This window comes from Trachurus japonicus, chromosome 12 (assembly GCF_045865225.1).
Source record: "Trachurus japonicus isolate A0001 chromosome 12, Traja_1.0".
NCBI classification, from domain to species: Eukaryota; Metazoa; Chordata; class Actinopteri; order Carangiformes; family Carangidae; genus Trachurus; species Trachurus japonicus.
In genome coordinates this window covers 24,310,365-24,324,226 of record NC_140918.1, presented here as the reverse complement: position 1 = coordinate 24,324,226, position 13,862 = coordinate 24,310,365, and the positions used below count along the sequence as shown (strand labels likewise).

The following is a 13,862-nucleotide window of genomic DNA, read 5'->3' as shown; positions in this document are numbered from 1 at the left end:
AGGACACATGTATCATTTAAGGGATAATACCACATCCAGCTGGGGTAATGGAGCACATGATCACAGTGTCATCCATTACTCATGTTCTAACAGCAGTATGCAGCCACACACTCATCAACCATCTCATCAAATGATGACATTTCTATGACCAAGTGTTTCGTAGGTGGAGAAGTAATATTTAATAATGCTTCTTTTGTTATAAAGTATCATCAAAACAAAAGTTCCTGTGCCTTCAAATTTCTGCTGCTGCGTTGCTAGGCAACATGCAGCCTAGCTAAACATCAGTGGGTTGATATCAGCTTGACAATTGCACTCAGATTACAGTTTGTTTGTTTTTTCTAAGTCTTGAAATAGGATTCATCAGAGTTTAAGTGATCGTCTGCTTTGAAATCATAGAAATAAAAGACGGAGTCACATCACACAACGTGACACGGAGAGAATCAGTCCATCCGAGATATGCATCACATACTGTAAGTGTCTCTCTCTTCCACCTCTCACTCCCTCTTTTTCCACCTCTTTTCAATTATGCATTCCCTCTTTCTCTCAGTCTTGAACTAGTGAACTCTCCCTGGACTTTACTTATATAGCCTCAGAGGTTCAGACACATACAGTATTTACTACACTGCCCCCCCTACAGCTGACCCCCAAACTTGTATGACACTGGTTAAATTACACACATGTTATTTAGTAAACGAGTTCAGAAACTGAAAATCAGAGGCCAGCATATGGTAAGGAACAGCCGCAACCCCATTATTATATTTCTACAGGGCACAGATCTACAGTTGTGGCTGTTCTGACCCTGTAGATCATGTTAACTTTGCACTGGCCACCACCGCTGTATATCTGGGGGAGACTAGGACTCTTGCAAAATAATGTAGTTATGCTGCAGGTCCATTGTAAAGCTTTCCAAGTAAACAAGGTTTATACATGAAGTGTTTCGGATGCCTGTCACTGAGTCTATGTGGAAGTAAACACGGAACGTGGCCGCCAGCTAAATGAATAAGTCAAGATGACTCGGTAGATGCTACTGAATCATCTTCACCACGGTCTGAACCCTCCATTTATATCTGGCTGGACGGACCAAAGTCCTGAGTTACTAAAAATTACATACATTTCCACTCAATGAATACACTTGTAAAATGTTCACAATATCCAATTGACTTTTATTTTAACATGGTTACCTTAAATTCTGTCTGAGGAAGGGTTTCTATTATTATTATAGCTCTGGAGCTGTTGTTGGAGTGCAGACTTTCCTTTTTCTTATCATTTACTTGTGTTGTCCGGCACCCAGCGTTTAGACTTACAGCGCTTTCACACCAAAAGCATCAGGAGCGTCGCGGCGGCCAGAATTCATTCATTTTCAATGGAGACTGGCGTCGACGGGTGTCGAGAGCGTCAAATTAGAAGTTTAGAGAAGTTCAACTTTATGCAAATGAGGAGCGTCGCCAGTTGCAGACTGGGAGTCTCACAGTGGGAGAAATTGAGAGTGCCTGAATGGACACATCTTCCGCGCTGCTTGAAAGTCCCGCCCCTTTGGCTGCCGGCTGCTGGAGCTGGCAGCCGGTGAGATGCCAGTGAACAGAACGTTGAGAGCGTCTGCTGACCATGCTGCTGACGCTACTGATGCTTTTGGTGTGAACGCACAGTTAGGGATGTGTGTGCTTTTTCTATTTTTTCAATACCTTTACTTCTGTGCCATCTGGCTACCATTCTTGATTAGTAGCCAATTCAACAAAAAAACAACAAGCAAACAGATGCATTTTTCAAACTGTTTTGGTTCCTGAATGCACCCTAAATGTTCCCATTGGTGGTCACACCATTAGTCAACCAAGTGTTGGACTTTTACCGTTCCCGGTCGTTGCCATTTGAAAATAATGTGCCGCAAACACTTCCTATGGGGCGTTATTAACAGCTTCACAGCAGTTTGTCTTTTCAGGCTCTTTCAACAGCTTTTAAAAATAAATAAATATTTGAAGCACCAGGCCACATATCTTGAACAACAAACCTTAGCTACTTTCCGTTGAAGAGAGTCGCCAGTGCTGCCCCGCGAGCGAGAGGCACACCTCTCTCTGTGTCCGCTCTGTTCAGTGAGTGGCAGAGAGGAGGAGCAGCAGTTTGTAACCCAGACGTAGGCTGTGCTCTGTATGAGAGACAAAATGAGACAGACATTCTGGCCGTTATAAAATCAGGATTTGCAGCAGCAGCAGCAGCTTGGAAATGGCTCGAAAGTGACTGCATCTTATCTGAATAGGCTGTGTGCCGGTGTCTACTTCATACCTGTTCTGTTGTCTGACAACAATTATTGGGAATTGAGCTGTATTAAATGTGCTGTATTTATGAGCACAGATAGAAGAGAAGCAAACATAAAGGGCTGAAACCGGGTGATGCTAAGCAGAAAGCAAATATGACAATGACGCCATGAATACGCTGATTAGGAAATCAGTAATTAGCTAATTAGCGTATCACATCATCTAGCAACATTTAATGGCTTGTCAAGCAGGCCTTTTGACTACTTTCCACTGAGCTGAATGCAATGGTGGATTATCGAGTGCACGGCTGAGAGCAGGATCTAGAGTTATGGTAGATTGTATTTATATAAACTGAAGGACAGAAGCAGAAAACTAAATCAAAAAGCAGAGAGAAGACAAACAATGGAGGCGAAGGCAGAAGCAACAATGAGATGTGTGTGACTCACCAGCAATAAACAATATCAGTGTTTCCTTCACCTGCCACGACCCACCGTGTGTCTATATGACACTGTGGAAAACATCCCTTAAAAGGAAGCCTCAGTAAATGGTCTGGAAACTACTATAGAGCCTTATACAGAGAGATAGAGAGGCAATGTGATCGCCACTCTGTAGGACCTACACCGGAAGGAGGATAGCAACAGTTGGTAGGATTATGAATGGTCCTCAGCAACAGATGGTTCCAGCCTTTATTTCAAGGTAAATACCTCTGTGACCGCCGGTGCAACACACAAAGACAGTGAAATGTCCCTTCGTCAGACCATGTGGATGAACTCAGACCTCTGAATGGCCTCAGTTGAGCCTTGTCAAGCGCTTTGTCCTCAAAGTTTCAACAGCAAATGAATCACAAGTTTTATAGTATGATCTCCTTGAGTTTGGGAGGTGTAAATGTAACATTTTTGTGGCATTTGTAACATTTTTTTTACACAATAGGTTCCTCCTTTATATCTCCTTTATTCTAAGTCTTTTTCTGGTCTTTTAAATGCACTAATGCATTTGCCTCCTCATGCGACGACTAAACCTTTGAATCCTTGAATTCAGAGGTGGATAGAGTAATTAATAAGGTGGATTTGAACCTATGTCTTTAGCTAATCCAGTGGATTGTAAACCAAGGTGCTTGATTTTGATTAAAAAAATAAATCCTCTAATTGGGATACAAAGAGAAATGAGACTCCCTGACTTTCAACAATGCTCACTATGCATTTATGCATCCAGACGTACGACAGCCAAGCCTCTGTCGGATCACAACGTTCCTTCTTCTCTTTGCATACATCACATCAGCCCTGCTTTGTGAGTGCTCTAGTGTAACGCGGGCACTTCGCTACCCCGCTGCAAATGGGTTTCTGCTTTGGTCATGTCTACTTTCCCCACAGATCCTCTTCTCTCGGCTCAGGACATCCCCCTCAGCTCTACTCTGAACCAACACCTGGTTCTACAGCTGGGTTTCTGTACTTTTGTCTTTGCATCCTCAAGGCCGTCTTACTTGTAGTTGGGAATTGTGGGTCATAACTAAATAAGAGGTAAAAAGCATCAATATGCTGTCTTTTTTTTTCTCTTGGCTGCAAATGTGTCACATAGTTGAAGTCATTTTTCCCTCATTTACTGTTATTGACTTTTATTTTTCCACAAGAAATGAAATGAATAGGTTTTAGACGGACTGTAACGACTTGCTGTATGAAATAACCCAATAATAACTAATTGAGGGAAGAAAAAGTTGCCCTATATTCGTATTGTGTGTTATTTCTGTGGTAAGGGACAGTTCAATTAATCAACATTTTATAAGCATGAATAACTAATTACAAAAGCCACACGAGGGAACCACGGCTCTGGTCTTTGATTTCATGTAATGTGGAGCAAAACTGTGCTGCAGCGTGTCAGTCAAACACATTTGCACCCAGCCATGTTAGAAAATGTCACTGTGTCTGTACTTCTAATACCGCCTGAGTAAACATCTTTTATACAAATCAAAATCTGTACTTGGTGACTCAGTGCAAATCAATTCAGGCCTGCGTCCATGCAATACAATGCATTCTAATATGATTAAGTATGATAGAATAGTTGTAAACACTTTTATTATTCCATTATTTCTACTGGACAGTATTTTGGCTGCAGAAGGGCATTGTTGGCCTCGCTAGGAGGGAAAGATGTAAATTAAAATGGACTCCTTCATATTGTAATAATCATGATAAAAACCTCTTCAGATGATTCATTACATTCTGTTTGGACAGATATCGACACAATCTTATTTTACTAAAGGTAAAAAATAGAAACCAGTCGATTCAAATCAAGCCCGCTGTTGTAGATCTGTAATGTTGGGCTGCTGGATTTTAGTGTACATATACAGCAAACTCTGTAACTGATTCTGACCACGCAGAGCTGTTGAGGATAGTGTACATTGAAAGCTCTCTGATGGCAGTGTTACAGCTGGCTGTAGGTGAAGCAAACCATTCACAAAAGGGACACTTTAAAGAAATCCGAGGCAGTTAGAGGCCACCTTTAAAATGAAACACTATAAATATCACCAATCTTGGGTATATGTGAGCGTGCTCTTTTAATGGTGATTCGACATGATTGTGGTGAAATGAAAACTGAATGTACGTCAAAAAGCATTTCCGTTAGTGTAGCTGTGTGATATCTGTAGGTATATTTATCACCCCCCCTTGCGTTGAAGATTTTATGTCTCTATGGTGACCATGAGACTGTATTACCAAGAAGGTGGAGCGGATTCCTGTTCACTTTAACATTTTTTAAAACTCTTTGAGCATCTGGCAGCTACAAACACTGGATTCATTATTCATTAATACAAAAGGCCACTTGCTTTATTATTATCTTTGCTGCAGCCACTTCCAAATGACATAATGTGTAAAATTAGGTAACCAAGGGTAATCAGTAATGTTAAGTAGACAACAATTACTCAATTTGGAAGGAAAATAAACAACAATTAGTTTGAGAATTGAATAATTGCTTGAGTTTTATTTTCAGACAAAATGCCGAACATTTACGGGTTTCAGTTTCTCAAATTGGAAGATTGATGCATTGCTTTGTTGTATGTGATAATAAACTGAATAGAGCTGTTGGTCTGAGTAGACATTTAAAAATGAATGAGAGCATATGAAGATGATGAAGTATTTGTCTCACTGGTAGATTATAAATGAACTGCATTCATATTGCTCTGAAAAGACTACAGCACTCTACAACGCACCTCCAACTCAGTCACTCACACAAACACTCAAGCGCTGATGGCTGCTGCACAAATCACTGGCCTACCCACTGTGAGCAACACTCACATTACAGAGCCATTATTTTACACCTTTGTGTTTAGTAAGAAGTTGTAAAATTTAGTATAAAATCAAACTGGAATTAGCTTGGGCTGAGACTTGAGGGGGTTAAATTCACAGAGGTAATTACACATGTCCTAGCATTTTGATGTCACTAATCTAAAAACAGTGGGCCTCATTCACGAACCGTCCTACTTACGAAGTTTTTACGAAGATTGTGGCATTCATGAATGTTTTCTTATCCAGAATTTGTTCTTAACTAAGAACAAAATCTACGAACAGTAGTAACAACGTACTTACGCACTTTTAGGTGTTGAGACTTCTGCAAAAATAACCGATTATAGCGTTTTCTTTTGTTCTGCAGTTGTATGATATTATATGATTTGAATAAGAATTATCTTCTTATCTTTTATGATGTTTTTAATAATCATATATATTAATAATAATAATTGACAAATCATTGCAGTCTCTTAAAAAACATTATAGACACTTAATTCATATCAGTTTTTTTTTCTCTTTTTTTTTTGGGGGGGGGGGGGGGGCATACAGCTGCTGATATGATTTTTTTTTCCTAATTGCGGGCTGCAACAGTGCACTTACTGTAAGTGTTCACACTACACACAACTGTTTTTTTTTCATATGTGATAATATGATGATATTTATGATGGCACACGTGAGAGTGTGGTCTCTCTGATAACAACCGAAGAGCTGCATCCACGGCTGACGCTACTAAATATAAATATAAAATATAAACTAAATATAAGCCTTTTGTTTGTTTCTTTGTTTAATTCCTGCCGCAGTAGCGCCACTTCACTATTTAAGTTCTTTTTATGTTTGGAGTCTGGTGCTCCCTCCCAGATTTTCATTTGCGCATTTCAACTTTCTTTCTCACTTCACCTTCTCTGCTCAGTGCCTGTGGGTGCTGTGTGCACACGGCCCTGCAGTCTCATGCCCTTTTACGGGCATTGATGGGGTGGTTACCTATGCTAATCATATGTTAATTAGACTCACCTGGCACACGCCCTCAACTTACGAGGAGATGGCATTCATCAAGTAGGAACACAGCTGCCAACAATTCTGAGGCTTACGAACGCGTTGATGAATCTGACGTAGGGTTTTCTTAAGGAACCTCTTAAGAACAACTTAAGAAAGAATCTAAGAAGGTTCTTAAGAAGATATTGGTGAATGAAGCCCATTGATCCCAAAGTACATGTGCTTATAATCAATACGTGCTCCCACTGGAGCTAAGATTTGCCCAGTCGGCAGACTGTTTCAAGAGTCAACTGAAGACACTTTTGTTTAAAAGGGCTTTTGGGTGTTATGTGTTGTGGGATGTGACTCACCTCTCATTTAACATTGTTTTGGCTTGACCCCCTCTGGTCGGTCAAGTGCCACATGATGTTCTCCTGTGTTTTCATCTGTGCTGTTCCTATGTAATATGCACAGTAGTTTCTATATTTTATTGCGTATTGTTATGTACTGTATTATGGTTTTATCTACGCTGTGAAGCACTCTGTGTATTCGTACTGAGAAGGGTGCTATATAAATAAAGTACTTACTTACTTACTTACTTAATTACGAACTCAGCTACAATAATGAGAGCAGTTAGAATGGCAAATCAACTGTAGACTTGTCAAAGACCTAGTGTGTTTCACAGGTGCAAAGATATTCTAATAAAAGGTATACACATGGACCTAGGTAAAATGTGTGTGGCTGCACAGAGTTAATGAAGTATTACTATGGAGTAAGAACTGAGAGTTAAACTATTCTTTTCCAGAGCCAGATGCCTACACAATGAATATTGATGAACTGGTTGTCAACACTGTTAACAGTGTCCTTCCCCACTGTCAAAGCCAATGGCCCTTCAGCCTGGAAAGCCATTGTGGTGCTCTCTGCTATTTCTACTTGAATAGAAAATGTAATCACATTAAATTTCTGCAATAATATAAAATTAGAATATTTGGCACCAGAATTTCATATTAGTCTACTTGCCAAAAATGAGTACCCGGAAATGTTGAGTACCCCAAAGTTTTATGTTAGAAATATATAGTATGGGTCCCCAGTATTCAGAAACTGCCGGATGCTAACTTATATATATTGGGCAATTAGCACAATTGACATAATTAGCATAAATTAGCATAGTTTCCTATATGGGCAATATTTCAGCAAAATTGACTTGGCTGATCTGGGCAATATTGGAGTGGTTTTAGGGGTTATTGATGATGCTGAATCCATTTCTGACATTTTCAAAATTCAAAATGGCTGTCTAAACCGGAAGGGACCAGATTGAAATCCATCAAAATCGGCCCACTGGCGGTTTAAATCTGGTCACTACCGGTTTAGACAGCCATTTTGAATTTTTGAAAATGTCAGAAATGGATTCAGCATCATCAATAACCCCTAAAACCACTCCAATATTGCCCAGATCAGCCAAGTCAATTTTGCTGAAATATTGCCCATATAGGAAACTATGCTAATTTATGCTAATTATGTCAATTGTGCTAATTGCCCAATATATATAAGTTAGCATCCGGCAGTTTCTGAATACTGGAGACCCATACTATATATTTCTAACATAAAACTTTGGGGTACTCAACATTTCCGGGTTCACAATGGGGCCCTATGGGCTGGCAAGTAGACTATATGGGATGACTTAAGATCTCATTTTGTTTTACCCCATACTGTTAGACCTGATCAGGAAACCAAGCTTGAAAACTGTTTCTCTATGGACTTCACGTGCTTTGAGCTTCAGGTTTTTATTTCCTTCCTATGCATCCTGCAACACACAAAGGTATGGTGTGCAGCAGTACAGTCGATGTCTTCCTACAGTCACTGGCATACTCAGCCCCAGGAAACTGGCACGTGAACAGAAATGTGATGCGATATGATGAGCTGTGTCTGTGCAGAGCTGACAGGTATGTTGTTGTGATGAAGTCAATCATTTCCCCTCTGAGTCAAAGCTCATAATGGCAGTTATCTTCATCATCACTTATAGGACTCTAATTGGGCATTTTCACATGTTTCCTTTTCTTGTATTATCACAGTGATGTCTGCAGAATTAGCCTGTCATTATTATATGAATAACTCCATTTGCAAATGGTTGAGCCATCAAAAGCTGCTCTCTGAGTCAGCGACTGAACTATGTTGTTCTTTCATTCCCCTTTCGTTGTGTTTCCATGAAATTCACTTTCCAACCATCTACAGTTGGACTGTTTGTCCATCTCTCTGCAAGGTTTTTGAATCAGTTGAATAATTTCAGTTTCATACCATCAGTGGGATTTTCAACCCTGGAAAAAAACAACTCTGTATTGTGTTACAGTACATCTCATGCTGTTCTTTGGACGTCGAGCAAGAACAGGACATTTTGTGTCAATGTCTGATGCTCTTCTGGTTGGCTGAGTTTTGCATTAATCTGTGACCTAGCTACTGTCTTGTACAGCAGCTAATGGGGATCTAATAAACAAACAAACAAACAAACAAACAAACCTGCGTACTTACTTTTAAAGGCACATTGTGTAACTTCTCTTGTTGTCTATTAAAAAAAAATTATTATTTCATTCAAAGTACATGTTTCATTAATAAGTAATTAAGTGTTCTGGTAAGCTTTGAATTTGCCATTCATATATACATAGGATATAGTATATGTCATTTTAGTCGACAAGAGAGGGCCTGTAAAACGTGGGTAAGGTAAACAATACGACATCACCATGACAACATATGTCATGTGTGTATCATTTTGCCTCATGCCAACAGACCACTTGTTTACATGTTCCTGTTACATGCAGCGGCAGTCGTCCGTGAATGCAGCATAAAGAATACAATTGAGTTGGTTCCGATATACAACCGCACCGCTAGATGGGAGTATTTTCTACACAATGTCCCTTTAATACAGCCCCTAAACATGCTAGGTAGTAGTTTATGGTTAACTGCTAGCAAAGCCTAAACTGCCTGAAGTGCATTATTGTTCCTTTCAGTTTAAAAGCTTCAGGTCCATTTCCCCACCTCTGGACTGGTGCAGAGCTGCGAGAACTGCCTTGATGAAACGTGCAATCTCATCAGCAGAGAAAACAGAAGTGTATTAAATATCCTCTGTGTTTTATCTCAGATAAGAGACCATTGTAATGACTGGCCTAATAGACCATAGTCCTTGTTCATTCCTGGTATTAACATCCGTCTCGGGTGATCCGATCAGAAGTGGTCAGCCCTAAGTACGGCTGCAAACGCACCCGAGACACATTAAAGACACATCTGAGATACAATCACTCTGCACATTTGGAGCCATATGTGGCCACATGTTAGCAGTGGGGATCCAAATGTTTCCTAATTGATGGACCTCCTACTCTACTCACATCCCATCTCATTAGTCTTACTAGCAACATTATGAATAAACCAAAAATATTTTACTATTTCAAATGGCTGACATCTTATTTTTCTGTAGAGCTGTGCACAGCGCACTGATTCACTCCAGTCATCAGCGCCTCTCTCTCTCACTCTCTCTCACACACACACACACACACACACACACACACACACACACACACACACACACACACACACACACACTCTCTCTCTCACACACACACACACACACACACACACACACACACACACACACACACACATGTGCACCCAGCAGCCTCACATACCTGTTTATTTGCATATAAAGTGAGAGTGAGAGCCAATCAAGTTGTCACTGGAGACACATTTTAAATCCAAGTACAGATTGATGTACTCTGAGTTGATCACTTGGGACTGGATCACTGCAGAGTGACTCATGTTAATATCAGGTCTAAAAAGGGCAATAATATCACATTTCTACCCATTCACACAGCAATTTCAGATCCAGACAACAACATGTATCTACTCATCTCATTCATGTAATCCTTCCACTCTGGAACAACAATTCCCCCACTCCAGTGTGTACAGGGTATTTGCATTTGAATACAATGGTGCAGATTACATGAAATCACAGGAGGAATCGCGGCGCTGCCCCATTCAGTTATATTTTTGGCACTTGTTGAGAGAGGGGGAAAGAGTTACTCATACACTTTTCAGCCTTTTGGATCTGAAATGGTTTTGACCTTTTGATGAAAAGAGCTGCTTATCAAAAGATGTTGAATGCTCTGATAAGGATCAGGGTTGGACTGTATCAGTCATTTCATTTTTCCTCCTTTTTGTCACAAAATAAGTGTGTTTCAGTTCAATTCTTTTGTAAAAATGTTCCCAGTCCCTCTTTATTTTTCTGGCTAAAATTCACTGTCGCTATACATGAGAGGATGTCTGTCTCTAGCAGGTCGACATGCTATGGAAATTCAAATAAAACAGGACTCTGGCTGAGCTTCCTTATTAATCCAACAAAACACCACACAGTTTGGTCTTTAGGCTACTTGGCGTCAAGTTTCTAGCTTTCTGGCCAAAAGGATAAGCATGTTTAATTAAGTTTTATTTTTCCAGTTTTGTTCCTCCTAATTAATTCTTTAAGCTTAGTTTCTGATTGGCCCTGCCATGCTGAAGCAATGCCAGTAACAAAAATGTGTTTTACCATGTTTAATGTCTTTGGACACGAGTGGAGACTACGAGGCATGTTTATTGTCTCTCATCCTTTGTGGAAAGTTCTTCATTCAGATCCTGTTCATATGTTCCAAATCATCTCTGACTTTCTGACATAATAGGACTTGATCCCAAGGAACTGCCAGATGGCTGCGGGAGGCCTCTTTCTCATTTCCCTCCCTTTCCCACTGGAGTGGCTGTTGACACTTGCCAGAGGGTGCAGTAGTGCAATTAGCACCCCCAATGCAACTACTAGTGACAGTGTCATACTAAATAACAGGCCTAATTTGACATTTAACAGAAAATGAAATGCAAATCATATCATGATCCCGAACATGATACCTTGAACTTTACAAGCACCCTGGTATGAAACACCATGAAGATGTTAACCAAATTCAAGTCACAACCTTTCGGTTGAGTATTAAAGGTTATGTTTAACACTGTGTTGATCGACTAGAGGATACAGTATGTGTGGTTTTGAGCACCAAAAAACGATCTAATGTTGTTGATGAAGCCTTGTAGTTACATCACAAAGTTACAGAAGTTCTTTATATTCATGTAAAAGTATTAATATAGAACCTTTTTAGTCATAATATGCTACACATAATAAATAAAAAGATATAATGGAATTAAATTTCACAATACAGTACCTAAACTACAACAGTAACCCCTTAATGAGCTGCATTAGTGTTTAGTTGACAAATCTTCATGTAACAACATTTCAGTGCTTTACTGTCTTTCAATCTAACAGTAGATTCCCAATTTACATAAGACTGGCTCTCAAAAGCTAATCTACATGTGGGCTTTTTAAGTGGAAAGCTCCTGTGTGGTGTTGTGTAAAGGGCAACCTCTTACAGAGTTTCCACACCATTGGTTTTTTTACAAGAACCGATTAAAGGAAAATTAAAGGGTAATCATTACACAATTAACTCAATTAATCATTATGTTCAATCAGGGGCTCATGTGAAAGACTAATAATGTGGAAAAAAATCCGTAGCAGTATATAATGTGTTAGCCAATCACTCTACAGAATTGTCCAAATAAGGTGTGACGGTGCATGTGATTGTAAGGTGATTTTTATATGTCACAGTAAAACAATTATGACCTGCTCTGGTGATATGAGATAATTCAACTTATTTGCAACATATGTGATGGCTATGAGGGGTTTCGCTCGTCAGCCTGTATGAAAATATGGGATGTGATACAGTGCTGCAACAATAATTTTGGTTAATTGATTGATCTGCGGATATATTTTGATGAATTGTTTAGTCCATGGAATGAAAAGCATACGGTAACGTCCTCGTGTTGTTTGCTCAGTCTGTTTCGTCCAAATATATTCAGTTTGCAATGATTGCAGCAGAAGTAGTAATCATCACACTGGTGATTGTTTGGATGCATTTGCCTGTCTGTTTTTCACCCTCAAGTCTGAAGACAGTATTTCACTGTCATCTTAAGGGCCTGTTATAATGTGCACCAGGTGGATGAATTGCACACACACACACATACACACACAACACATAAGTCCGAGTGCAAAGCCCAGCTAATACTGAAACGGTGCAGAGGAGATCATAGACTGACAGAGTGTGTGGTTTCTTGGCCTACTTGCTTTTCATGGTTGTAAATAAAACTTTCAGCCGTAATTCTATTTCCCCCAGGGAATGGGGAAAAATGGGGGCAGGGGACAGTCAATAAGAGGGAGAGAGAGAGATGAAGAGAGTGAGAGCTGCAAGCCATAAACAGCTGTTTGTGAGTCCTGTCCCTGCTCTGACAGAGATCCGCTTCCTCTGCAGAGAAATGTTCTTACCTGGCAAGAACACTGTCAAAATAGCAATCCACAAGGGTGCAAATGCACCTGGCTTTCACAGGGACAGAGAAAAGGCACACTCATTGGTATATTGCACCTCCATGATTAATTAAATGACTGAATACAACCCTGAGCCATGCACCCATGCCCCGCTGCAACTTGCAAAATTGGATTTGCAAACATCCAAAATGCACAAGCTTTGTGCACTTTAGACCATGTGCTTGGATAGAGTAGAGCCAATTTCCCTATAGGCTATTGATTGACACAATGCACAACTTTTGTATCTGTTTTCTCTCCGTTTGCTGCCACTTCCATTTAGATGAAATGGTCCTTATCCTTAACACCGCCTGTCTACTTTCAACCACGGACACCGCCTTCAATAAGCAGCTACCAGTGATGTGCTATCAGGGAAAACAAGGCCGACTTGGTCAGTTAAAGCTAAATATTGACATCAAGTAGAATAATGGAGGCTCACGTTAAGCAGTACGGCATCCTTTATTTGACAGAACGCTGCCCTGTCAACGTCCGTCTTGTAATTCACTGCCCTCCTGTGGCCATATTGGGCTACTGTCTCTGGACGCTAGCCTGACTAAGACCACCGTCTATCCCTCTTGCTGTTTTGATGGACTCAGTCCTGATGACGGAGGCTGGAGCCTGTCATGTGTTGGACGTGTGTCGGGTAACGGCTCTGACAGGTGGCAGGGCACAGACAGCTACAGACAAGTGTCCTCATTAAGCTTCCATGTTGTGACATGAACGGTGCATTTCACCTAATCCACATGTGCAGATGTGGAAATGTGTATAATAGCTGATGCAGTTGCATGTAGACGAGCCTTGCCTCAGTATCTGGATCAGCATGTGAAAACGCAAGGAAAGGGTTTATTGTGGAGCAGCTTTTATTGTGACGTATTTACACTTAACCATGTGTATAATTACTACTTTTTACTTGTCACATGAAGATTGTTTTCTTCTCTGTTCTTGGGG

The 13,862-nt window shown here is 40.3% G+C and overlaps 1 protein-coding gene across 3 annotated transcripts in view; it reads right to left on the bottom strand.

The window, feature by feature from the left end:
• Positions 1–13,862, bottom strand: part of lrrtm4l1 (leucine rich repeat transmembrane neuronal 4 like 1) — a 69,963-nt gene that overhangs the window by 18,270 nt on the left and 37,831 nt on the right. The window contains exon 3 of one of the 3 annotated variants that reach the window (XM_085793895.1): positions 2,006–2,140. The exons of the other annotated variants lie outside the window; for them this stretch is intronic. Coding sequence (XP_085650021.1) covers positions 2,006–2,140 — 135 coding nt within the window. The remainder of the gene's footprint in view (positions 1–2,005; positions 2,141–13,862) is intronic. 3 annotated transcript variants of the gene reach the window in all.